The 26,082-nt window shown below is 47.2% G+C and overlaps 1 protein-coding gene and 1 pseudogene across 1 annotated transcript; one reads left to right on the plus strand and one right to left on the minus strand.

The window, feature by feature from the left end:
• Positions 1–1,886: 1,886 nt before the first annotated feature.
• On the minus strand, positions 1,887–2,022 carry LOC146006080 (U2 spliceosomal RNA; annotated as a pseudogene).
• A 6,512-nt stretch (positions 2,023–8,534) lies between these two features.
• Positions 8,535–24,718, plus strand: SRI (sorcin). The gene is made up of 8 exons (XM_083189407.1): positions 8,535–8,688; positions 17,330–17,407; positions 18,891–18,960; positions 21,072–21,115; positions 21,742–21,889; positions 23,009–23,122; positions 23,202–23,260; positions 24,527–24,718. The coding sequence occupies exons 1-8, from the start codon at positions 8,647–8,649 to the stop codon at positions 24,551–24,553; spliced, it is 582 nt and encodes a 193-aa protein (XP_083045533.1). The 5' UTR covers positions 8,535–8,646; the 3' UTR covers positions 24,554–24,718.
• Positions 24,719–26,082: the final 1,364 nt, after the last annotated feature.

The raw sequence follows: 26,082 nt of genomic DNA on the forward strand, positions 1-26,082 counted from the left end.
CGTAGAGGGAGACTGAAATAGTGTGCCGAGTGTAGCAAGGCACCGTGCCCGAAGCATGGAGCTTGCAGCAAGCCATGAGAGGGGACGCAGTGCACTGATACAGTGTTCATGTCTACTATGTCGACATTCGGGACAACAAAGTGAAAACACCATGTCGACCTTTTGACTGTCGACCTAGACACTGTTGACCTAATGCTTGTGTTAACCTTCCATCCATGTCAACCTTAAGCATGTCGACCTATTTGAGGTGTTAACCTAACCCATGTTCTGTGGTCGACCTAATACATGTCAACCTTTGGTGGGTCAACCCAATGACCCATACTGCTGCTCCCTGTCCCCATTTAAGAGTTGTTTCCATACCTCCCAACTTTCTTGTTGCCGGAAACGGGACACTTCTGATGCGCGCCGAAATTTCGGGGGTGTGGCCTAATTCCGGGGGCGTGGCCTATAATCGCGGCTCTCCCACGAGGCCACGCCCCCATTTTGCCGCTATGGGGGCATGACCCAGAGGCTCTGTGAGCCTCTAGCCATGCCCCCAGCCCCCTGGCTGCGGGAACGCACAGCGTTTATTCCCCGCTGCTTAGCAGCCGACAGGGGGGACTCCCAACAGCCCCCCCTCACCACCAGACACTGCCACCCGCGGGTGGGACAGCGGGACAGGCCCTAATAATCGGGACTGTCCCGCTAAAATAGAGACTGTTGGGAGGTATGTGTTTCTGGCTGCTGCTGTGATCTGTGCTGCTGGGTGATAGATGAGTTTGAAGAAACTCAGGGAGCCCGAGGTGTGCTCCCACCACCACCAGTGACGTGACTAAACGCGTGCACAGGGGGCAGCCGTACGAACGTGTGGGCCCTCTCCCAAAGGAGAAAGGCCCCATGGTTCCCCTGACCCCCCTCAACCATAAGGCCGAGGAAGGGAAAAAAGGGATCGGTGGGTCCTCTTCGCCGAAGCTCAGAGGGACCCGCGTTTCCTCCACCCCCGGAAGGGTTTCGGACGGTGGGTCCTCCGCAGCCCGTGCTTTGGAGAGACCCGACTTAGGCTTCCCTCCGCCTTGCGGCTCGGGGTTGCCCTCGAGGGAACCGGGACTCTCCCCAAAAGGTGAAGAGTCCCAGTCACGTTTGGGGAACGGAAGGCCTGTTAGGGACAGCCGCACTACCCAAATGAAAAAACGTGACAAACTAACGAAAAACGTGAAGTGCAAAACGTGCAAATCATAAAAAGAAAAGAATAAGGCCCTAGCCAGAAGGCCGGGGGGGGTGTGAAAAATTGTCCTACCCCATCCAAAAGGACAGGGTAAGGACGTGAAGCGCTAACCTAAAGGGAAGTGCGCAGTGCAAGTGCCATTCGTGCAAGGTGACTTGGGATCACCCGTGCATGTCCGGCACCCCCGAGTTTCCCCGGGGGCACAGTGCAGCCTCGGACTCCAGGCAGCCAGCCAGTCAGCGTCCGACCAAGTGTTTCTCCGTCTCAACAGCAGGCACTTTCCAGCCCCTGGCATGGGAATGGGTACTCCACTGGGCCTTTCGAAAGACTCCCTTAGGGGCTGCACCCCCTCCGGAAGAGCAATCTACTCAGTCCCAGTGTTTCTCCGCTCCCAGGGTTAAGGTACTAAGCTGGGCCTTTCGCGGTCTCCCCATCAGAGGCTACGAACCTCTGGAACAGGAGCCATCTACTCCGTCCCAGCCTTTCTCCGCTCCCTGGGAATGGATACTAGACTGAGCCTTTCGCTGTCTCATCCTTCGGGGGCTACAAACCCCGTCAAGAGAGTCAAACTACTAAGCCCAGTGTTTCTCCCCCCCTCCTACCAGTGGGTTTACGGAGCCTCCTACCACTGGCAGAGGTGAAGATACTTAGTGAGACTTTTCACTACTCCCGGGAAAAAACAGAGGGGTCCCACACCCTCCGCCCATCAGAGCAGCTACTAAGTCTCACCTTTCTCTATTCTCTGCCAGAGGCCAGTCCATACCAACTGATAAGAACAGATACTACACTTGATCTTAGCCAAAAGGCCGAGAAGCGATACAAATTATGCAACACAATAGTAACCCCCTTATACAGTGCTTGCCTCCATATAGCACATTATGCTATATGGATTGAGCCAAAATTCACATCGAATGAGCCAAAATTCCCATTGTGGCACACAGATTGAGTCAAAATTCACGTTATGCCACACAGATTAAGGCAAAATTCACATTTTGCCACATGGATTGAGCCAAAATACACACTATACCAGGCATGTCCAAACAGTGGCCCTCCACTGAAACTACACAACCCAGCATGCCTTAACATAGTTTTAGCATTCCCTAATAGCAAAACTGTGGCAATGCATGATGGGACTTGTAGTTTCACAACAGCTGGAGGGCTATAGTTTGGACATGCCTACATTATACCAAACAGATTGAGCAATAATGCACAATATGCTTCATAAATAGGGGCATTGCGCACCAAATTTACACCATAATGGCCATTACATGTTAAACCACACACCATAATCTCCATTACGTATTATGCCAAACACCATAATGCCTATTAAAAATTATGCTACGTAAATATTTCTTACCTACATGTTCATTTCCAGGGGTTCCATGCTCATTGCCATTTGGGAGTACATGCTCATTGCCATGGGGGAATACATGCTCGCGGTAACTGGGGGACAGCCGCCGCCGGGCAGAAATGACAGCCATTGACAGCTGGGCAGAGAGTAGGGGGCTGCCCAGCTGTATTCAGAACACTGCGTGTCCCGGCTATTTGAAATAATACCCCTTTCACACCAGAAAATGCAGGGATTTACCCGGGAATATGGTCCCAGGATCATACAGGGACATTCCCGGACTGGCCCCTTTTACACCAGCCTAGTCCCTGCATTTTGTGGTGTGAGGGGGAGAGAAAACCACCCCCGTCCTCCTTTAAACCACCAGCTATATCTTCGGAACCAACTGACCCATTTACATGTAGACTTTGAATGATTTTGGACCAGTGAAAAACGTTCCAGGTTTGCCTGGCGGTATCTCTGGTTCCTGGGTGGCTAGCGACGCGGGGCTGGGCTCGTTGGACTCAGCTACAAAATGAGCCTATTTGGAGAGTGGGCCTGGAGCTGTAGCTCCATCAGGCCCATTGATAATCCGGCCCTGCACACGGGGCACTAGCTGGGAGAATGTGACTAAGCGAGAAATTGTGGGGCCCAGGACTGACAAAATCCCGGGCCTCATCCCACCTCCCTCTGGTGTATTAAAGTGATAATACATTGTGTGACATCATTGTGCAGTGGGGGCCTACTGCATGGGGTCCCAGCATTCCTGCTGCCCGCTGGACAGCCTGTGAATGTCCCCCCGGCAGTGGGCAGCAGGAGGTTCCGGCCTGACCTGCGGTCTGTGTATGTGCGGCGGGCTGCGGAGGACCGCCACTGTGTAGTGGGGGATGGTGGCCAGATGACCCGTGGGAGGCTGCAGTGAAAGGGGTGCTGGCGGGCTGCTGCCTGGGCCCTACCTTCTGTCAGAGCGTCCGGGCCAGTTGTCCCTTTAGCACCCCCCTGATGGCAGCCCTGATCCCCAGCAGCATCCCGCGTGTACATTCAAATAGACACTGCAGTGTCTAGTCAAAATATTCTTGCCTGCAGTGTCTATTTGGCCCAGGTGACAGCGTCGCTGCGGGGCCCTGCATCTCTTTCGCCCGCTGTGTACACACAGAGCGATTCAGGCAAGCCTTGTAAGCGATTTTGACTATGTAGTCAAAATCGTTTAAAAGAATCGCCCTATGTGTGCACGGGTTTACACTGTGCATCAGGAAATATTCATCCTGTTTCTTCTACATAGCGATGCAGGGTGTGTCTCTATGAGGTCAATGGTTTCACACGCGGATGAATGTCGGTTTCCCTTGCCTTCCATGTGTAGAGGTGACAGATATGGAAGGAGACCCTGCACTATATTCCCTTTTACCAATTCACGCCCTTTATTTCATTGCACTACATAGTATCTACAACCTGTGGCACTTGCTGTGCACTGTCGCCTCTCCCTGTGCATGACCTGCTCATGTGACACTTTTATTGTTCCCTGGACACAGAGGTAAACTCTTATCTTATTTATAGAGGAGACCTATGAACGTCCGGGTCATTAACTTGGCTCGCAAGCAATTAGAAAGAAGCGGAGATGGGGGTGTAGGCTAGCACATGCTGTATAACAAAAGAGCCAGTTATGGAGCCAAGGTACCGTAGTTCTGATGTAATATAATACATGGAATTGAAACCAAAGTCCAGAGACGGATTTAGTCCTCATAGGGCCCTAAGCAAGAAACAGGTTTGCCCCCCCCCCCTCCTCTCCCTCCCTCCCTCAATCAATATTTTCCTTCCTGATTCATGCCCCTGACATTATCTGTCATATTTCCTCCTAAAGCCCCACACACACTAGGATAACCCGCTGATGCCAACATACACACTATGAGCGTCGGCAAGTGTATACATACTATGAGCGTCGGCGGGAGTGGGGGCTGGGGGAGCGATGGCAGTACTGCTGCAGCCTGGCCGTCATCCGCACATCCTTAACAATATTGAGTGCACACACTAGAAGATAAAGTGAAAGATATTTATGTATTTATTACCAGTTTCTTACTTTCTTATATAGCGCACACATAATCCGCAGCGCTTTACAGAGAATATTTGAACATTCACATCAGTCCCTGCCCCAGTGGAGATTACAATCTATATTCCCTACCACATGTACACACACACACAAAGACATTCTAGGGTTAATTTTGTTGGGATCCAATTAGCCTACCAGTATATTTTTGGGTTGTGGGAGGAAACCGGATTACCCGGAGGAAACCCACACAAGCACGGGGAGAATACACAAACTCTGCACAGTTAGGGCCACGGTGGGAATCGAACCCATGACCTCAGCACTGTGAGACAGTAATGTAGATATTCTATATTATAGAATGCGCATTATAGTGTGGCATAATGTGTAATAGGCATTACAGTGTGTGGCATTATGTGTAAGGGGCATTACTATAAAGCCCATACACACTAGAATATAAAGTGAAAGATATCTTTCAGCCATTCTGAAAGATATCTTTCACTTTATATTCTAGTGCAGTGATTTTCAACCTTTTTACCTTGCGGCACACTAAATAAGATTTTAAAATTGCCAAGGCACACCATGAGATACCCACAGGTCAAAATACATTGGCCCCCACAGGAAAAAAACAAACCTATTGGCCCCCATATAAAAAAACAATCACACTGGTCCCCACAGGTAACAAAAATAAAATACATTTGCCCTTTACATGAATAGAAGAGATCAATTAATTACAGTTGAACTGATGGTGGCTGTAAAACTCGTTTGGGCATCTCTAGATCCGGGTGCACACTTGAGAACAGCACAAGGCACACTAATGTGCCACGGCATAGTGGTTGAAAAACACTGTTTAAGTGTGTATGAGCTTTATAGAAATGCCCCTTACACATAATGCCACACACTGTAATGCCTATTACACATTTTGCCACACACTATAATGCGCATTGCACATTATGCCACACACCGTAATGCAGCTTACACAATATATATATATAATGCAACTTGCCTCAAACTACACAAACAGCATAATAATGAATAATTATAGAGTTCTTAACCTAACTTCAACGAGATATATAGGAAAACAACAACAGTAATTGCATTTAAACATACTTGGGATAAATACCTAAGGAGAATGCTGACACATTTCACCACAGGAATACAAGATTAACAGTAGAGCTATTTAGTAATGACACACATTCCATTGTATTGAATGCATACAATGATATTCTATAATATAGAATCTACAGTACAGTATAACACATTTGCTAATGTTTGTATACAGTGTCCAGTAATCTACAGTACACACGCAATATCCAGCACACACACTACTGACACATGGAACACTACAATTCAACAAATCGTGTCCACTGAGCAGGATTGAGTATATTTTATATTAAACACCCTTTTTTTGTAAATCTTAGGGTCTGTTTGCTAGGCTGCGAACAGGGTTGCTAGGCTGTCAGCCAGCCTATGACCACCTCTCGAATGGCTCCGCCCCATTTCAGACCAGGGCAGGTCCCTATTAAATGAGGCCCAGAGTTGTGCTGTATGTTATGTGTAAGACCCGGGAATAGGATGTCCCGCCTCTTGGTCAGGCTAAGCTGCCATTCACAGCTCAGCACTGCACCCAGATCTTGCACAGTAACAGTAGCAGCAGCCAGGTTTCTGTCTCATCACCATGGTAACCACTGATGGAGGCAACGCAGATGGCCATGCCTAGTGAGGGTGCAGCTGGGTTTATGGAAGTGAATGTGGATGGGGGATGGTACACACGATCTGTAGGAGCTGGGACCAGGGGTGGATTGGCCAAAGATCTTACAGGGAAGATTCCAGGTAGGCTGACGCACGCACCTGTGAGGCCACCTGTCAGCCACTGAATATTTTTTTATGCTGTGGCCCTGCCCAGAGTAGTGGCCCCATACTCCTCCTGTCTCCCACACAAATAACCTCCCCCTCGTTCATGCAGCAGTTGAGGGGGCAATGGCAGCTGCACAGGGGGGGTCCATGTTCCCGATGTTTTATAAGACCAGGGTTCAGGTAATTAATACCCCACATCTCCCAGGGCTGAATTAAGGTCTGTGGGGCCCTGGACAACAAACTTGTGGGGGCCCCTATCAATAAAAGTGATATAATGGCAGTTATAAAAAATAAAGTATAATTTATCAGTCAGCATTGTGATTGTGTTCAATTCCTTAGGAAAGAAGATTGTGGGCCAGATGTATCAAGCTTCAAAAGTGACAAAATGGAGAGTAATAAACAGCCAGCCAATCAGCTCCCACCTGCCATGTCACAGGCTGGGTTTGAAAAATGACAGGTAGGAGCTGATTGTCTGGCTGTTTATCACTCTCCATTTTATCACTTTTAAAGCTTAGTGCATCTGGCCCATGGTCATTTTTGAAAAACAAAATGCAAATATCACTTTATAATCTGTACCCTAATGGTTCATATTGGTTGCATAATATAAAGAATATATTATATACTCTATACAGTAGTATACAAATACAGCACTGGGCTGTGGGCCCGATTCAGCCCTGCCGATCATCAGAGGACCACGCATGTGTATGGTCCGCAGTTCGCATGCGCGAGCCCTCTGTGCAATCACAGGCTCCTAATACACCTGTGATTCCGGCATTTTCTGGGTGTTCCCTGGCTGTTGGTAGGGAGGGCCGCTGACGTCACCTGAAGACCTGGCTTATTCAGCCCCACAAACGGGGAAACTATTGAATGTCATTTTCAGAGGTTAGCTGCATTGTTAACATTGGTCCATCCTGCCACCATGAGAGATGTCTGACTGGATTCCTCTCAGGGTTAATGCTGCAGAAGCTCATGGGTTTACGGTAATGGGGACTATGTAAAAACCGGACACGGACCGGACATCACAATCTGCAGTCCGGAGCTTGTGGTGTCCGGTCCGTGGGGTGTCCCATCCGGGGGGTGTCTTGTCCGGGGGGTGTCTTGTCCGGGGGGGGGCCCTGTGATAGCTATAATTAGGGATATGGGGAAGGGGAGATTACAGCCTCCCCCTGTGGTCCGGACAGTCCAGTTTTTGCTACATGCCCGGACCATACAGGGAGGCATTATTTTTTTACACAGGTACCACAGTGCTGGGGGTGAGGGGCGAACTGCCGCCCTCCAGGTGCCGGCGCCCTAGGCAAATGCCTAGAGCTGCCTAGTGGTGGCACCGGCCCTGCATACAGGGAGGCTTTATTCTACCCCTCCTCCTCCCCCTGGTGACAGATGTCACAGGCAGCCCCCCCAGACAGGACACCCCCGGACAAGACACCCCCCGGACCGGACGCTACAAGCTCCGGACTGCAGAATTGTATGTCCGGTCCGGGGGTCTTGTCCTGGTCCGGTTTTTACCCATACCCCTCTAAGTAGCCACTAGTGCGATATGGCCCTTTTTTACATGATTTCAACCAATGGGGACGATAAATTGTGTGAAAAGTGTCATATCGTATGTGATTTATGTCCGAATCCCGATTGTATCCGGACATAATCATGGCTGCCACAATGACCCGATTTATCCCGCTGCCATGACTAGGATCACATATGATACATCGAAGGCAAATGAGACCGTATATGAGGCTGCGTGCGATACTTAGCACAAGCGTATAGGTGTCTTTTAAGTGTTAATGCACCTTGCCCTATACATCACTGCTGCTAACAATGCAAAACAAATTTCACAGGATGCTGGATGACTAGCCAGTGACTTCTTGGGAGTTATAAAAGCAAAAAAGGGACTGTTCCTCCCAATACTGGCTTACACCCCAAAATGTGATGATCACATAACAGCAGTGTTGTTGAGTTGAACTGAGCTGTACTGTGCGTAAATCCTGCTGTATTTTACATTCTCTCTGCGTGTTTTGTGTGTGTGTGAGAGGAACAGCAGGAGATAACATGCAGCTATCAGAAAACTAGGGAAATCCCTGGTGATGGGGCTGGCGGAGGAATGCGGCCCCCGCCCACTTCTCAGTGCAGGGAGGAGTAGGCGGGGCTTAGCGGTACTAGTTACCAGAGTGAGGTCACCGGCCGGATCCACATTCTCATTGTGCATTCTGAACTCTTGCTGCAGTAATGGCTTATCCAGGAGCTGGAGGGGGCTATTATCAGGCTGGGGTAAGTCATCTGCGCGCAGGGGCTCGGGGTTGTAATGTTGGGCTACTAGGGTGATATAAAGGGGTAGTTTGTGGGTGCACTGTAAGGACAGCGATTGCTCTGCAGTTATCTGCTTTCTGCAGGACCCTGGGGACTGTAACTAGGCTGGTCTCTTGTACATCCATTATGTGCTGCTGCTAAGGTGCAGGGGGAGGGGGTTCCTTCCTTCCCTTATGCAAGGTTTTATTGTTGCTTCCTATTGTGTGTGTGTGTGTAAAAATGATCCAGTGTGCAAATCATTTAAGCTAAGCTCAGTGTGTGTGTGTGTGTGTGTAAAAATGATCCAGTGTGCAAATCATTTAAGCTAAGCTCAGTGTGTGTGTGTGTGTGTGTGTGTGTGTGTGTGTGTGTGTAAAAATGATCCAGTGTGCAAATCATTTAAGCTAAGCTCAGTGTGTGTGTGTGTGTGTGTGTGTGTGTGTGTAAAAATGACCCAGTGTGCAAATCATGCTTTTTAAAATGAGCACGTTTGATTGCTTTGCTAGTTACTAATGGTTGTGTTCTATTTCACTGACCCTTTAACTCTGTCTGGGGCACTCCTTGGGCAGCCATCACTCAGGTCCACAATCTAGAGTTATTCCTGTATCAGTGTTTCTCAGACTCTGTGCTTATTGAACCATAAAGATGGTCATAAACTAGTACGATATGACCCTTTGCTATACGATTTCCACGTATCGGGTCGATAATCAGGTGCAAAGTTTACATTATATGCTTACAACTCTAATCCGATGCGCGGTACATCGTATGCAAAATGACCGCATGCGATCTTGCACCCGGGGAGCCTGGTGAGGAGTTGCCAAGTTATCTCATGTGGGCCTGCATGCCATACCTCGGCCTAATTTAGGGGATCTGTAACAGTGCATGTTTTCTAGGTATCCTTGGGAATTTGTGTTGTCAGTCGATCTATTGTGTCACCTAAAGCCACGTACACACTAAAGGGGCATACACACAGAGCGATGTTGTGCTATTTTCTAAGCAATCTGACTAGATTGCTTGGAAAGCAAGCACAGATCTCAACGTGTGTATACCCCAAGAGATTAAATATCTCCTGCTAACTAAGTCAGTGTATGCAGTCAAAATTTAGTCAAATTGTTTAGCAAGTGACTGCAAATCTCTGTGTGTACAGAATGATAGATACTGATTGCAATCTATCATTCTGAACCACTACCCGGCCTTTTTTTTGCTTTCCAAAATTGCTTAGCACACATCTCTGCATGTGTATGTGCTCTCCATGGGAGATCTGGACACCCGGAAATCGCCTTACCTAAATTGCTTAGCACACATCTCTACGTATGTATGCCCTATGAGATATTACAAATCATATTGCTCATTTTGGGCCTTCTGTGCGGTATTGTTAGTAATTTTGCTTTGTGTGTATTCTCAATATCGTTAATGATGCGGCCTACTGCAGGATGTTAATGACCCCCCATTTTGGTATGTACTAACATATGCAATTAGTTCTGCAAAGGGCAGTTTTCCTGATAATAGCTGCATTACATTTTTATGCTTTCCACGATGCTCTCTGGTACCTGGCCTAAGGTGCTAAATTTTTTATATATATATTGGTGTACACATGAACCGGGACAGTCATTTAAAGGTTTCATTAAATCAAAAGTTTACTGCATGATTTGCTTTCAGCATTTCACTTTAAACTAGATTGAGCTTATTTCTTCCTCTCTGAGACCGGGATTTATGAAACACAAAATGCGGTAAAACCCCTGTATCAATCTCCGACCGTCACATTTTTTTTGCCACAGAGGGTAACACCAGATGCTTGGGGCGTTACCGTATAGAAGCCTTTTGCATACTGCTGCCCCGCACTACCCTTCACCTGCTGCCTGGACAGTTGCTGCTAGAACCTCATCTGTTTTGTGAGTTTTCCCATCATGCACTGGGTCCACGTATAACTGGAGGGGGAATATAAATCTGTGGCGCGTGTACAATCCAGATGCAATAAAATAACCTACACCTATGAAAAGTAAAAAAAATGCTGTGAGGGCATCAAACTACTTCCGCCCTCACCGAACAACATATCCTACCCACAAAACAGATGTGGATCTATACACAAACCTGCCCAGACCCGGTGACCTCCTCCTCCCTAGCAACACCAACTTCCCCTTCCGGGTGCAGGGCAGAAGTGCCCGGAAGTCTCTGCAGCCATAGTAGTTGCTAAATCTTGGTCGGCTAAAGGACCTTTCATGCACAGAGAGCAGGGTCGGGCACCTTGCTCCTTCACTATCCACGCCACCACTGGTTGCCTTTAGTAACCAGGTGGCGAGCAGAGCGATACACCGTGCCCGAAGTGTGGCGAGCGAAGCAAGCCTGTGAGGCTACCTTGTTACGTCCTTGCTCATCCTCTCTCCGCCCCCTCACCTCCCCTGTCACGTGAACAGGTCAAGCCCACTTGAATTTAGACCTAACCCTTCAGCCATCTGCAGCAGGATGCTCCCAGGGGTAGGAGGTGAGGTGGACCCGCGGGGACCCTCTCATCCGGCACCGGCTGCTTGGCAAAGGGCTGCTCTTTTTGCAAGAGCTGCCCTTTGCGATACTAATTCAGACCTGATCCTAGGCCACATTTTGTTAGCAAATGGGCAAATCCATGTGCACTGCAGGTGGGGCAGATGTAACATGTGCAGAGAGAGTTATATTGGTTTCTGTGCAGGGTAAATACTGGCTGCTTTAATGTTACACTGCAATTTAGATTTGAGTTTGAGCACACCCCACCAAATTGTAACTCTCTGCACATGTTACATCTGCCCCACCTGCAGTGTAAATTGGGTTTGGTCCATTTGCAAACAAAATGTTTCCTCCGATTAATTATTTATTCAGTCTGTGAGGTCAGCGCTGACCACTTCCTGTCTGTATCAGTGGCAGAGGAAGCCTCAGACCTACTCACATTTTCACAGATGGGGGAAAAAAACAGGAATTGTGTATGGATTTGTCAGTAGATGGCGATTAGCGATCTATTTGCAATTCCACGGCAATATAGAAGGGGCATTTTCTTTTTCAGTCTGAGCGACGGCTTTCTCATTGAAGTGCAAATTCTCTGATTAGCCATCCATGCTTTGTCCAGTCTCAAATGCAGTGGCTCCCAAACCATGTGCCATAGCACCCTGGGGTGCCTCTGGTTGGTGGTCTAGGACCAATTTAAACTATCTATGGTCAATGTAATGGGCAACTCGTGCTTGTGTCTTCCATCTGAAAATGTATCCAGTGCTTTCTCTAATGACTAGCTGAGGTACCCGCCGTTGCTCGGGTTTGGTTGTGCAAATAGCACTACTTGGACATTATCTTTTCTCTTGTTTTAAGCTTGACAGCTCTTCCAACAGACCCAGGAGGTGGCTGCCTAGTGTCATCTTAAGTTCTCATCCAAATCCGTCCAGTGGAAGGCCCTGAACATGCCCATGGTGTGCCTGGCGGGTGTGGTACGGGATCCTGACGGTCATTATCGCGACGGTCATTATCGCGACGGTCATTATCCCGACTGCCCGGGGTCCCGACTGCCTGGAGTCAGACAGCATGGCGAGCACAAAAAATCCCCTTGCAGGCTCGCTGCGCATGCCACGCTGCGGGCACGCGAGCCACCTCTTCTATTCTCCCTCTATGGGGGTCGTGGACCCCCACGAGGAAAATAGCGGGTGGGCGTCGCACACCCGGCTGTCTGCGTTTTGACAGTCGAGATCCCGACGTCAGGTAAACGACTGTCGGGAACCCGTCCGGCACCCGTGCCTGGCATACACCTCCCTATTGTCAACTCCTGGATCTGAGAACATTTTTGTTTTCTTAAATCCCATGTTCTCTACCCCCTCTGTTATGCAACTTTGCCATATCTTGCTTCCCTGATCCACTTTGGGAAGTATTCAATGCGGCCAGCGAGGGGGTTAAACAGCGAGGATCGCAGAAAACCAGCAATCCTCGATGTTTAACCCCCTCGCCAGCCGCTCGCCCTATTCAATTTTCTGGGGGATGACGGCGAGGATTCCCCCAACCAGCGACTTTTGAGGCCTCCTGAACATCGGCTTGGAGGAATTTTATCCCATTCCTCCGTACAAAACCGCTTCAGCCGTTGGTGGGTTTCCTTCCATAGACTGCTCGACTCAGGGCCTTCCACAACATTTTTATTGATTTAACGTCAGGACCTTGGCTTGACCGTTTCAAATGTTTTTTATTATTATTATTTTTTAACCATTCCTTGGTCGTAAGACTTGTGTTCTTTGGGTCATTGTCTTGCTGCATGACCCATGTTCTCTTGAAATGCAGCATATCAAGTGCCTAATCCTTAGTGAGCCCTCCTGGGAGCTACCAAGGAAATCCTGTCTGACTTGTCCTTCATACAAGTCGACCTAATGTATGGGGGCCTTAAGCCTCTACCAACTCTGATGAGAGGCTTTCACTTGTCCACTACCCTTTCCTTAACTTTCCTCTGAATCTACCTCCAGTGTCAGTGCATGTCCTTGTGTTCTAAAACTTTTCTTTCCCTCATGTACACTGGAAAGTTTCTTTCATGCCCCCCCACCCTTCTCTATTCCATAATATTCACATTAAGGTCGTTTACTCTTTCCAAGTAGGTTTTCGAGATGTTAGCCATTCACTATTTTAGTTGCACTTTTTAATTCAATTAATAACCTTCTGGAATATGACTCCTAGATAAGGCCGCATCCGTGACCCATACAATGGCATTACTGCTTATTTCTTTCTGCTTCCTTTGGAGAGGTGCAGACTTTGGGTGGCTAATGATTACATTTGTGTGTTCCCATTATCTCCAACAACCAGCAGTAAATAAAGGTCATAAAATGGGCTTACTGTATGTAGAATTACATGAATTCTCTGACCTTTGAATGGCTGTATCTTGTCAGCTAGTTAAGCATTAGGGTTTTCCCGGACTTCAGTTTTGGGTAGGTCCTTTTGGTTTTATGGCATGGTGTGTCATATGTGGCTTGGGCTGTGTGGCAGAGTTTAACATCCATCAAGATACCAAGCCAATAAATACATGATTTCTTACACTGTCCACATGGCGAGATCTAGAAGACCTTCAGGTGTTTCCCCTGAGCAGCTAGTGGGATCCTAGCTATCATTTATTTAGTACAGTCTATAAAATTACCATCCAAACACGATTGGTTACTATGGGCAACACCTCTACTTTAGAAGATTTGATTAATCTCCTAATGAGCAGCATTGTGCCAATTCATTCTGCCTGGTGGATTGCAGCGGAAAGATTGTGCCTACCACAAGTTCCTGATGGCCTACAACAGGCTTGGGTAATTTGTGCCTCTGCAAGTGTTCTATGTGGGGGGGAATGCCGCTTTTGAGAAGATCATTGCCCCTACAGATCTAATGCTTGACTTTTGCAGAAGATATAGGTCAGGCATGTCCAAACTATGGCCCTCCAGCTGTTGTGAAACTACAAGTGTAATATCGCCAAACTCAGGTGGGTGGTAAACGGTACCTGGCACTCGTCGTCTTCGCCGGGCCGGGCCTCCTCTGAAGGTCTTCAATCTTCACTCGCCTGAACTCTGAGGGTAAAGCGACGAGGAACCCCAAGAGACAATAACCCCGCCCACTGCCGGAATGAGGAGTTCACCACGCGTGAGGACGGTGAACAAATACTTTATTTTGAGGCTCTAATTTAGAGGTCACCGTTAAAGAGTAATACAGGGTATCAAGTCAAATATACAACAACACTTCAGTCAAATGATCTATTAGGTGTATATACCGGGCGCTATGGGGCCCTATTGTGCAGGCCGCAACTCGCACGGTATACAACTCCCACAACTACGGATTAACAATTGAGGGTCAATGCTGTACATCACTAAACTGTGACACAAAACCCTAGGGAATACTATGCACGCTGGGGCCCGCCATAAACACTGGACCGCAGGGCGCACAATACTCTGCAAAATAACTTGGCAATAACAGTATAAACATAAGTAACAACAGAATACCAGCCCTAATTAGACTGCGCAGTCTTTACCCCTAAAGTTAAGGTACCTTCGGCCTAGGTGCACCACAATATACCGCCAGGAGCGATATAGCAGTCTCTGACGGGACAAACAAATCCCAGGCCTGGACAACGTCCGATTGGCCCCAAGGGGGGGGAAACACTAGTTCGGTGAGTGGGAGAAGTTCCAGTGAGCAACAGTTCCACGTGGGGCTAAGATACGGGGTCTGTGTGGAGGGGCTGGCTCAGGAGTGGTGGTGTGTAAGTGGGGTATCTGTGGAATACCTGCGATTCCGGTGCCGTTGCCAGCTCCTGCCGGTCACTACGGGGCTTTGGGTCCGCTCTCAGATGGGCTGCTGGGCACTTGGATACGGCTGCTGGGCACTTGGATACGGCTGCTGGGCACTTGGGTCGCGTGTGCTGTCACGCTGGGAGACGGAGGGCTGATGAGAGTGAAGTGCTGCTGCGGCCGGTCACTCGTGCGGGCACCGCTCACGCCGCCGGGACTCTTCCCCTTCACACACCTGGGCTCTGCTGACAGCAAGTGGCCACCGGCGTCCCTCGCCTGTGGCTGTCAATCAGCACCGCCGTGCTGTCGGTTTGGGCGCTACTGTTCCCCGGCGCCTCTCCCTCTCTCTCCTGGATGCCGGGGGGGCGCTGTTCAATGACGCGGCTGGATGCTTCTGCCAGTCACTCGCGCCGCCGGGTCTTCTCCTGGCTCCCGCTGTCCGTCACCGCCGAGACTTGGATCGGGTGCTGCTGCTGCCGCCGTCACACACTCCGGGCTCTCCCTCTCTCACGGTTTGCGGCACGCTGGCTTGACCGGATCTCTCTCCTGCTGCCCTCAGCCACGCTGTCCGTCCACCCCTTGAGGTAAAACCCTTCTCTCCTGCGCCACACACTTTTTTCTCCTCCCCTTCAGCTTTGCGCTCTTTTTCTTCCCCCAATCACCGGGCACCCTTTCTGAGCCTCGTCCCAGCACCTAGGGAAAGTGTTGGGTCCTAGTGTCCTGCTGGTATGTCCCTCTGCGCTGCATGCCGTGTCTGCAGGGGTGGTTGCTTAGCAACCCCCTGTAGTTTCTGTAAATAGAGCTGCACTGGCCACCAATGTAGCGTTGGGTAAATAAAAGGGAAACCCAGTGTTTCTGGGGTGTCACACAAGTCCCATAATGCCTTGCCACAGTTTTGCTATTAGGGAAAGCTGAAACTATGGCAAGGCATGCTGGGATGGGTAGTTTTACAACAGCAGTAGGGCCACAGTTTGGAGATGCCTGATATAGGTGGTTAAAGATCATTAAAGTAATAAAAAAAACAACAACATTGTTTATCTATTTTTTTTTTTTTTTTTTTTTTTTTTTTTTTGACTGCTGCACATAACGTGAACAGACTACCGTAATCCTATTCTGTTCAAATGTTAGAGCCTGGCCAATAACAGTAGTGGGGGTAGCGCAGTGTTTCCCCCGTTCTGCCACTGCTCATATTGTACATAAATGGTCAAACAGCCAATCAGATTGCCGCAATTATTCATACCTTCCAACATCTGAAGAGCAAAAACCGGTACAAAGTCAGAAAGGGGCGTGGCCACAGGTAACTGGGGCATGACCACACCCCCTTTCCTATCCTTACAATGGGCAGTTGGAGACCCAAAAAAAGGTAAAGGCCATAAACAAAAGGAGTGTACCTGCCAAAATGGTACAGTTGGAGGGTATGTGTATTTAATGTAAGGCCCAGTTGCTGCAGGAAGTTGACTTACAGTAGAGGATGCTGAAACTTCCAGTTTGCAGGTCAAGCTTTATTGTTCCCTTGTTGCTATAAACAAACGTTTACCGGTGATATAGAGCGTTCTAGTGATGGCTGGCATTGTCACTGGAATGCCGTTGAGGCGTGTGGCAACCAACACTAACGGCTCAGCACTAATTTACACAGACGTGTGCGTTACTAATCCTGCTACGCTGACTCATAGTAATGGGGTGTGAGCGCCAACACTGATAAAGGGAGTACACAGTGTGTGACTGCATGTCCAGAGTACAGCAGGAACCTGTCACACTGGTCTTATTATATTTATCTGTAGAGTGCTGCTCAATGCTTGTGCTATATAAACCGAGGTTAATAAATAATAATGCTCTATGCAGTGTATAGTGTTACATGTACAGTAGCTGCCGAGCACTGTATAACCTGCAGTCTATGCTCCTTTGCCTGGAGGGGATTGACAGAGACCCATTTCTGCCAGCACAGTAGATAGGCAATGATGCACACTACTGTGTCTGCACTAATTGCAGCTAGTGGGCTTGAGCCCTTTGCTCTGAAGGACATCGCTGCTGTGCTGTATTGCAGGGGCTGGGCCTTTAATTGGCTACAATTGTCGGACGCACAATGAGGTGCGCAGCAGTACTGTCTAGATCGGATCTTGGATTTGGGTTCACACCTCCTGTTTGAGTATTGTGTACAGTAATGGGAACTATTTTGAAGTCCTTCACACACAGCAAAAACCTTTACTTATTCGTTCATTAACCGCTGGTGGGAGGGTTGGCACACATTTCAGTTCTCTCTATAGGTCTTCAAGAATAGTAATAGATTATTTATCTCAGTGTAATAATTCTGTCAATAGCATGTGTTTTGGAGGGGACACTGTCATCACCTGTCTGTAATGTTTGTTTCCTTGCAGTATGGTGGTGCACCTGGGGGTCCTGCGTACCAGCAGCAAGATCCATTGTACAGCTATTTCGCAGCCATTGCCGGCCAGGTGAGCTAATCTTTCTCTTCTTCTTCTTTTTTTATTTTATTTTTTTTTTTTTAACTTCAATAAATTTTTATTGTAGTATATTCAGAATATGGGTACAGAAATTAGAAAAGGGGAGACATTCTTCTTCTTTTCTTTGACCGATATAGACGTTGCCTTAATTTCCCATTTGATTTGGAAGTGACCTGACAGCGCACAGCTTTAATATTCCTAATGTGCTGTTTAGCGTGTATATTGGAAAGCGCATTCAACCTCTGCCAACTTCCTACTGCTATCGGGCCCCTCTATATTGCGGAACAGATCTCGTCTGAGGGTCAAGCTGGGTACCCTACAGATGGTCCCCCTGCTTGTCTATGGTTACAGTATGAGAGATAGACAAGGTCTCTGTCGACAGTGAGTAGGTTGATACTTTGAAATGGTAATCATACCAAAGGTCGACTTTCACAGAAGGTTGACATGCTTACTGCGCTCGGCACACTATTATATTCTCCCTCTGGGGGTTATTCTGATGCACTCGCAAAGGCAAATTCCTTCTCAAATGGACAAAACCATGTGCACTGCAGGTGGGGCAGATGTTACTTGTGCAGAGAGAATTAGATTTGGGTGGGGATTTACTTCAAAGTGAGATCTCTATTGCAGTGTAAGAATAAAGCAGTCAGTATTTACCCTGCACAGAAACAAAATAACTCACCCAAATCTAAATATCTCTGCACAAGTTACATCTGCCCCACCTGCAGTGCACATGGTTTTGTCCATTTGAGAAGGAATTTGCCTTTGCGAGTGAACCGGAATGCCAACTTGGATAGTAAAGCATGAACCAAGTCAGTCTACACCCCCCAAAAAAACTTGAGAAAGCTTGTCGACCTTGTGGATGTTGACCATGCCCACCTTCTGTCAATGTTGCTTAAAACCCATGTGTATAATTAGCAAATCAGCCTCCCGTTCACTCGGTCCTCAACCTATTTTCCTTGGGTGCTGCCACTGTGCCACTCTTATACTCTGCTCTGGGAGATCTATTCATAGCTTACGTATCCATATACATCCATGGGCAGTACGGATGGTGTAATGGTTAGCATTACGGCCTCACAGCACTGAGGTCATGGGTTCAATTCCCACCATGGCCCTAACTGTGCAGAGTTTGTATATTCTCCCCGTGCTTGTGTGGGTTTACTCAGGGTGCTCCGGTTTCCTCCCACACTCCAAAAATATACTGGTAGGTTAATTGGCTCCCTATTACAGTACATGTAATAGTGAATATAGATTGTAAGCTCCACTGGGGCAGGGACTGATGTGAATGGTCAAATATTCTCTGTACAGCGCTGCGGAATATGTGTGCGCTATATAAGAAACTGTAAATAAATATACTGCATGTAAGGAATAGCCTACATTGTCATTTTATCGGAAAACATACAAATATTGTATTTCTATATTGCACAATTGAATCTCTTGCTGTAAAACCTGCTGTAATTGTTGCCTTTTATTATAGGATGGTAATATCGATGCTGATGAGCTGCAGAGATGTCTTACACAGTCGGGCATGTCCGGCGGATATAAACGTGAGTGTGTACTTGTATTGTTAAGCATACACTAGGCAACTTCGTCCCTTGTAGAAGTCACCTGCGTTTCGCCCAGGACTTTCCCAGGCAGCATGATCACATGTGATCTCAGCCAAGCCTGTCCGAGCATATTGCTTGTAAATCCAGTGCGACTTGCAGGCTCCAGTGAGATGCTCACAGGACTTCGCATCGCAGCGGACCTGCTGTCAGTCTCATGCAGTTTGCAGCCCCCTTGTGCGCTGCAATGACAGTCGGTGGATGTTTTGCGTCTTCCGATGTGACTTGGAACATTGCAACCTGTAGTTCATGATCTCTAATTACTCCAGGTCTGTGCTGAAGTGGTTAAATGTCTTGCCCAGAAGTCAGTGTGTAAATTGAAAAATAGACTTTGATAAAGCTATTCGGTATTTTGAGAGTAGTTTTGCTGCTGGCCCTAAGCGCTGACCTTGGCACTGTAACAGAATATCCGCTGTGCGTAACATCATCTGGGCAAAGTTATATCTAAAAGGATGGAGCATCTTCATTAATAAAATATGAACAAAAAGCAAAGGCAATGGAGCAAAGTGCAGAGCAGGAAATGTTCTTGTGTGTGACCCCCGCTCGTTGTGGTCATTTTATTTTGAAATGGGGAATTGTCCTTTTTAAGTGAACATGAACGCACATACTTCATTTTGTTCTAGTGTGGCCATATTGTAGCACGTAGATAGGCAAACTATGTCACGCATGTGTTTTTTTTTTTGTTATTAGATAAAGTGCGACTATGTGGCAACCAAATATCGAAAAACTTTTGGGCTCTTAAGTCTAATGAGCATTCGATCCATTCCATTTGAAACGCATAAATCAATCTGGGTAACATCAGTGAAAGTGGGATTGGGGCTGTCTTAATCCACCTAGATAACATAGTTTTTTGGCCACTGCGGCGATTTTAGCTAATAACAATCTAGTCCCCATCAGTGTAATAGTTCCACAAGGCCCAAGGCAAGGAAATATTAAATGTGATATGTAATATATCATTTATATAAGACTGATCTTCTGTCCAAAATTGATGTACCACTGCACATTGCCATATACAATGAAGGATGTCAGCGTCAGGTTGATGACACTTAAAACAGTCAATCATCCGCTATACCTATAAGATATCGAAGTTTGGGGGTATAGTATGCTCTATGTAGAATTTTATATTGCATTTCGACAAAGGAAGACGAAATTTAACTGGTTTGTTCAATGTCGTTAAAGCTTTAATTATTGTCTGTATAGATAAATTAGAAGTAGAGTCGGACCACTTGGTCAGCCCCGTTGTTATTGTAGTAAGATCAATTTTTCCTAACTTGATCATATAGTAAAGATGTGGAAAAGGGGTGGCCTAATCTAGATTTTATTAAATTATCCAAAGTATTTGACATATCCAATGTCCTCATCTCGGACAAAAGTTTAGTTGCATAACTACGGACCTAGAAATATGCAAATGAAGGAATTTGAATATTCTGATACAGGTCTCTAAGGCTCGCAAGTACCTTTTTTTTTTTTTTTTTTTTTTTTTTTTTTTTTATAAATATATTTTGAATCTGTTGACTAATAGCACCAGCAGTTTGTCACTTGTTGTGTAGTGAGTATGTTTTTGGGTATGGCAGCTCACATGACCGCTTAAATACCCCACAGACACTAGGCACTGAATGAAATCTGCCACTGACTTTTAAAGCTTTCACACCAAATGGGTCCTGGGTTGTGCAACCAGGGTCAAGCCAAGCACCGACCCATGTAGCCTGCAGTGTGAACGGTGGGACCCGAGTCACGAAAAACGTGTACAGAGACAGATCTTTAACCCCTTCAGTGTTGTTTTCTTTGGGGGGTAGCGCTCCCCACTGGGTGAGGTGTTTTTTTTTCTTATGGGTAGTGCTCCCTTAAAAAAAAAAAACACCACTGCCTCCCTGGGTCCGGGCAGTGGCGCTGAACTGTCAATCAGTGGCTGCCCGGACCTGCGCACCCGCACCCCATCCCTGTCCCCGGCAGCCGGCTTGTCAGAAGCCAGCGCCGGGGACTTCAATAGAAAATCAATAATGCTGAATATTGCAATTTTGTGTAATTTAACTTGTTTTGTATCTTTTTTACAGCCTTTAACTTGGAAACCTGCAGACTTATGATTGCCATGTTGGATGTATCTTTTATTATAGGGTGGTATTTCCTTTTTTTGTTTTTCTTTTATCAACTTTCTGGTTGGCTCGGTGAGCTGTGAAGATCAAATAAGTCAGTGGGAATGGACTTCTATTTGCGAATGGCGGGATGCAGACGGGGCGGGTGGCTGATGTCCTGTGATGTCAGCCACCCACCCCCCCGCACACATCGTCCCACCCACGTACCTGTGGGAATAACCATAAAATGCTGGCCTTTCCCATGGGCAACCCCCGTCCGCGCCACCCACCCCGATCCTTGCGAATGGCATGGAGACTATGCAAGTCACCAAAGAGGAGCTGCACAAATACCATGCGCATTCTTAGTCCTCCCAAATTTACATTAATGGGCGTAGATCAGAATGATCCCCTAACTACAAGGGTCTCTACCTTAAAGATCATCTGACTTTATATTGTTTGTATTATTTGCAGCCCTTTTATATAGTATCTATTACACATACTTCCGGTACAGGTTATAGAATGTTAGCGCCATCTTCTGGTAATATGTATGGACTACAACCTTAGATAATGCGGTAAGGCGATAAATAAATGTAATTATCTTGCTGAGTGATACTACTGTATGTACGTACTTTCTTTAACATTTCCTAATAAGAGGGACCTGTCGGGCAAGATGGGATTTAATGAGTTTAAGGAACTGTCGATGGTTCTAAATGGATGGAAACAAAACTTCATGTCATTTGATGCCGACAGGAGTGGGAGCGTCGACGGGATGGAGTTGCAGCGAGCCCTGGGGACCATGGGTGAGTAGGAGAGATGCTGGACCGCTGTATTTTAGTTTGTACAGGAGAGGCAGCCATCATTCATGTTTAGCCTATACAGATTAGTGTTCACTCTAGGTTTTTTTGCGGACAGGGCCCACCGACGTCACAATTGTGGGCGGTCCAGGGCCGCCGACATCACAAAAGGGGCATGCCCGGGCTGCGACATCATTAAAGGGGGTGGGCCCCTCCCTGCCAAAGTCGCTGTGCTGCCGGGCATCACCGTCTACGGTGACGCTGGGCTTCCCCATGCGGTGTGTCGGGGCAGACACCAGGCTGTTTTAGCGGGGCGCTGCTAGAGAGGCAGGGCGCATTTTGCCCTTTAAAAATCGGGCAGGGCGCAGCGCCCCGCTAAAACAGCCTAGCGAGAACACTACATATACAAGGACATGGTGACATGCAGCGGTAGAGGTGCCTTGGTGTGACCGTCACATTCCCGGTGGTGCGGCCAGTTGCATGGCCTCCTTCTCGCAAGTAGGAGTCACCACTTGTGGCAGTGGCAAAGCACCAGCCAATCAGCTACTAACTGTCAAGTTACAGGCTGGCTTTGAAAAATGACAGTCCTGAGCTGACTGGCTGCTGCGTTATCACCAGCCCCTTTATCCCTTCACCCGGCTTAATAAATCTGCCTCACTTGGAGGGAACAATACTGCTGTCCTTTTGGCGAGAATGAGCTCACAGCCATCCGTTCCGATACTTTAACCTGTCCTCTGTCCCCATGACACCCAAAGGATAGATAAAGGGGCTTTATAGCCATACACGGAATTCTTTGAGACTCAGTGTAAAAGGATTCAACACAAATATCCAGATGTATGTAGCCTGGTAAAGAGAAAGTGGAATGTGATAATGCAACAGCCAGTCAGCGGTGTTAGAAAAATGGCAGTTATGAGCTGAGATTTATGCTTCATGAAACTGGTTTGGGTAAAAGTTCTGTAATAGAGTGCCCAGATCAAGTACATTTTGGTGTCCTTTACATACGTAAGCCCAAATGTCCTAAGCTTCCGGTGTGGGTAGCAGGGCGCTTCTGGCCAATGAGATGTTGGCTGTGTAAAAGTCCATGCTGACTGATGCATTTCTTTCTTTTTGCCTAATCTGTTCCAGGGTACCGCCTGAGCCCCCAAGCAGTGAGCGTTATTGTGCGGCGGTACAGCACACAGGGGAGGATAACATTTGACGATTACATTTCTTGCTGTGTGAAGCTCCGCGCCCTGACAGGTATGTTGGTGAAGGGGGTAGAACCTCCGGGAGATCCGTTTATATCGGATCAGAACTAAGCCCATTGGTTTGTTTGCAGATACGTTCAGGAGGAGAGACGGCGCCCAGCAGGGGATAGTGAGTTTCCAATATGATGATGTGAGTACCACACGCAAATGTCTTGTTCTTCAAACATCGGAAAGCGAGAACTGACCTAGTAATGTAGGTTTTGAGCGTATATGATGGTGGTGTGCTTGGTACTGTAGGAATATTTGGTCGCATTGACTCGAATTGCGCGGAGAGCAGAGAAGGGCAGCATGCACTCGGCCATATAGGTCTAGTCAATATGCCAGGAAATGCATTTTCTATTAAGACGGACAAGAATGTACTGTATGGGGGCCTATGGAGTGAGATACAGTGGATGGAGGTAAAGTACCAACTGTCTTCTAACACAGCCTGTAACCTGGAAGTCAGGATCTGATTAGCTGGTACTTTAACACCATCCACTTTATCTCTCTCCAAGGCTTAGTAAATGGACCCCTAGGTAATTAATGGTCACATTGTAGAACGTAGATTATGGAAGACTTTCAGCTTTCCTGTAATTAATATTTGCAGCATAATGGGCTTGTCCACTTAGTGTCAGCCCGCAGTTCGGGCATTATTGAGTGATGTACACAAGCGCAGTGCTATCGCACTTGAGCGTCCTCGCCGCATTCGCTGCGATGGTCTTGGGACAGGGGTTGCTGAGTATCAATCCGCAAGTGGTGAGGAATGGCGGCAAAAGCGCAGGAGCTTCATAACAGTGTGCGAGCGTGTCTTGGCCTGTGTCTGCGATCCCATGCACTGTAACTGCAGCGCCGTTGTCTCCCCTCCTGTGGCTGTAGGGCTACTTGGCAATGAGAGCTAACCGATACAAGATTTGCATATTTTTGCACAGTCTATGTGCGCGCACTCGCAGCTGCGTCAGCGTCCATCTCGGACTAAGGCCCTCTGTGTCCAACCCACTGCCATATAATGGGGTAGATGTATGAAGTAGTGATAAGGGGGGAGACGTGAGCCAGAGGAGAAATGGCCCATGGCAACCAATCAGCACTGAAGTAACATCTATCATTTGCATAATCTAAAATGACAGAGCATCCTGATTGGTTGCCATGGGCCACTCCTCCTCTGGCTAACTTCTCCTCCCTTATCACTGCTTCATACATCTACCCCAGCCAGGAAGCTGTAGTTCTGAGCTTATGGCACTGCAGGACTCCCGCTGCACATGTCTGCTCAAGAAACAGTAAAAAAAAAAAAATCCATGTCGACCTAATGACCCTGTCGACCTAGGGAGTGCTCCGACATAAGTGAATGTCGCGGTTGATTTTCCATACAGGAATATTGATGATTGTATATTAAACTGATCTTGTGTTGGTTTTGTTTCAGTTCATACTGAGCGTGATGAGCGTCTGAGAGCGACACAGGGGGGACCGAGAATACTGCATTTAGCCTGTAAACAGCGCCATATCTTTTTATTTTATTTTTTTCCTGGAACTGAAGTGCTTGTTGAAATGTAACAGCTTGTGTGTATTTTGTAATGACTTTTATATATCAATAAATGCAGAATGTACAAAGACACTTCTCTGTAGCGGTTTTGCTTAATATGTACGATGCAAACCATTGCATAGCCTTATGACCCATCCACATCAGTTTAGACTATAGGGACTTTCCTCAGGGCTACTGGAAGGAAAGTCTCCAATGAGCCCGTAACACTATTGGTGTGGAATCACTATGCCTCTGGGATAAATAAGATAGGTACACTCACTCGGTCATACACCTTTGTAATACTGAATACGTCCCCTCACCACTCAATTTTTACTCCCAGAATTCTTTGAGGCTTTGATTCATTATAGTCCTGGAATCATTCCTCAGGGATTACATTCAATGCTGTCATAATATCATGCATTTGCTGTAGATTTGCCAGATGCACATTCAGGCTTCGTACCCCCCAGTTCATTCGCTTCCCGAAGGTGCTCTGTTGGATTGATATTTAGGACTGTGGAAGCCATTGAAGTACCGAGAACTCATTCTATTTGTAGAACTTGCACAGACCTAACGACACCCACCGCCTGACACGCCAAGGTAAGTCCAGGACACAAGTCGACAGTCGTGCACTGAATTGGAACCTTTAGCGTTAGGGACCCACCAGTTACAGTCACCTGGTTGTGGTTTGTGGGCCCCATAGAGTCTTACAAATCTGGTTCCCTCTGATTCGTACTGTATTCTGCTTCAACCAATAAGATCCTGTCTACTATCTTCTAGAACCTTGATGGCTAACCTTGACACTCCAGCTGTTGTTGAACTACACATCCCAGCATGCTCTGCATCAGATTTAGCATGGCCAAATAGCAAATCTGAAGCCGAGCATGCTGGGATGTGTAGTTTAAAAACATCTGGAGTGTCAAGGTTAGCCATCAAGGTTCTAGGGTGCTAAATTAATAAGTAGATTCTGTTTATGTTGCCCATAGCAACATCACATGTGCAGTAGAATACACATCTTAGTCAATTTCCCCTAAGATGTTTTAGAGAACACATACAGAAACTGCGGAAATCAAGGAAAATGGTGTCTAAAGCCACAATAGGGGCATCGCTCCAATGGTAGCTAATAATGCATTTTTAATGTCCAATAATTGAAGTACATTCGCAATTAGAGAACTTTTGTTTTGTTTATGTGGTTTGTAACAAATGTACAATTGAAACAAATCTCAGCCATTTACTTACTCCCTTGAGTAGAGTGGGACCACAAATGTGAAGTCGTATAGATTTTACACAGGAGCTTCCTGAACACCAGAGCGGTGTTCTACTTGCTGTGTTCTGCCCATTCTTACATTGTAACGGTATACAGTCATTACCGGCAATGTTCTTATTTCATGATCCATAGGTTAAACTGAGTACACACCAGCAGACATATCTACAGTCCGATGGGGCAGGGTGTTCTCCAT

Source organism: Crinia signifera, chromosome 5 (genome assembly GCF_055691185.1).
Source record: "Crinia signifera chromosome 5, ASM5569118v1, whole genome shotgun sequence".
Taxonomy (NCBI): domain Eukaryota; kingdom Metazoa; phylum Chordata; class Amphibia; order Anura; family Myobatrachidae; genus Crinia; species Crinia signifera.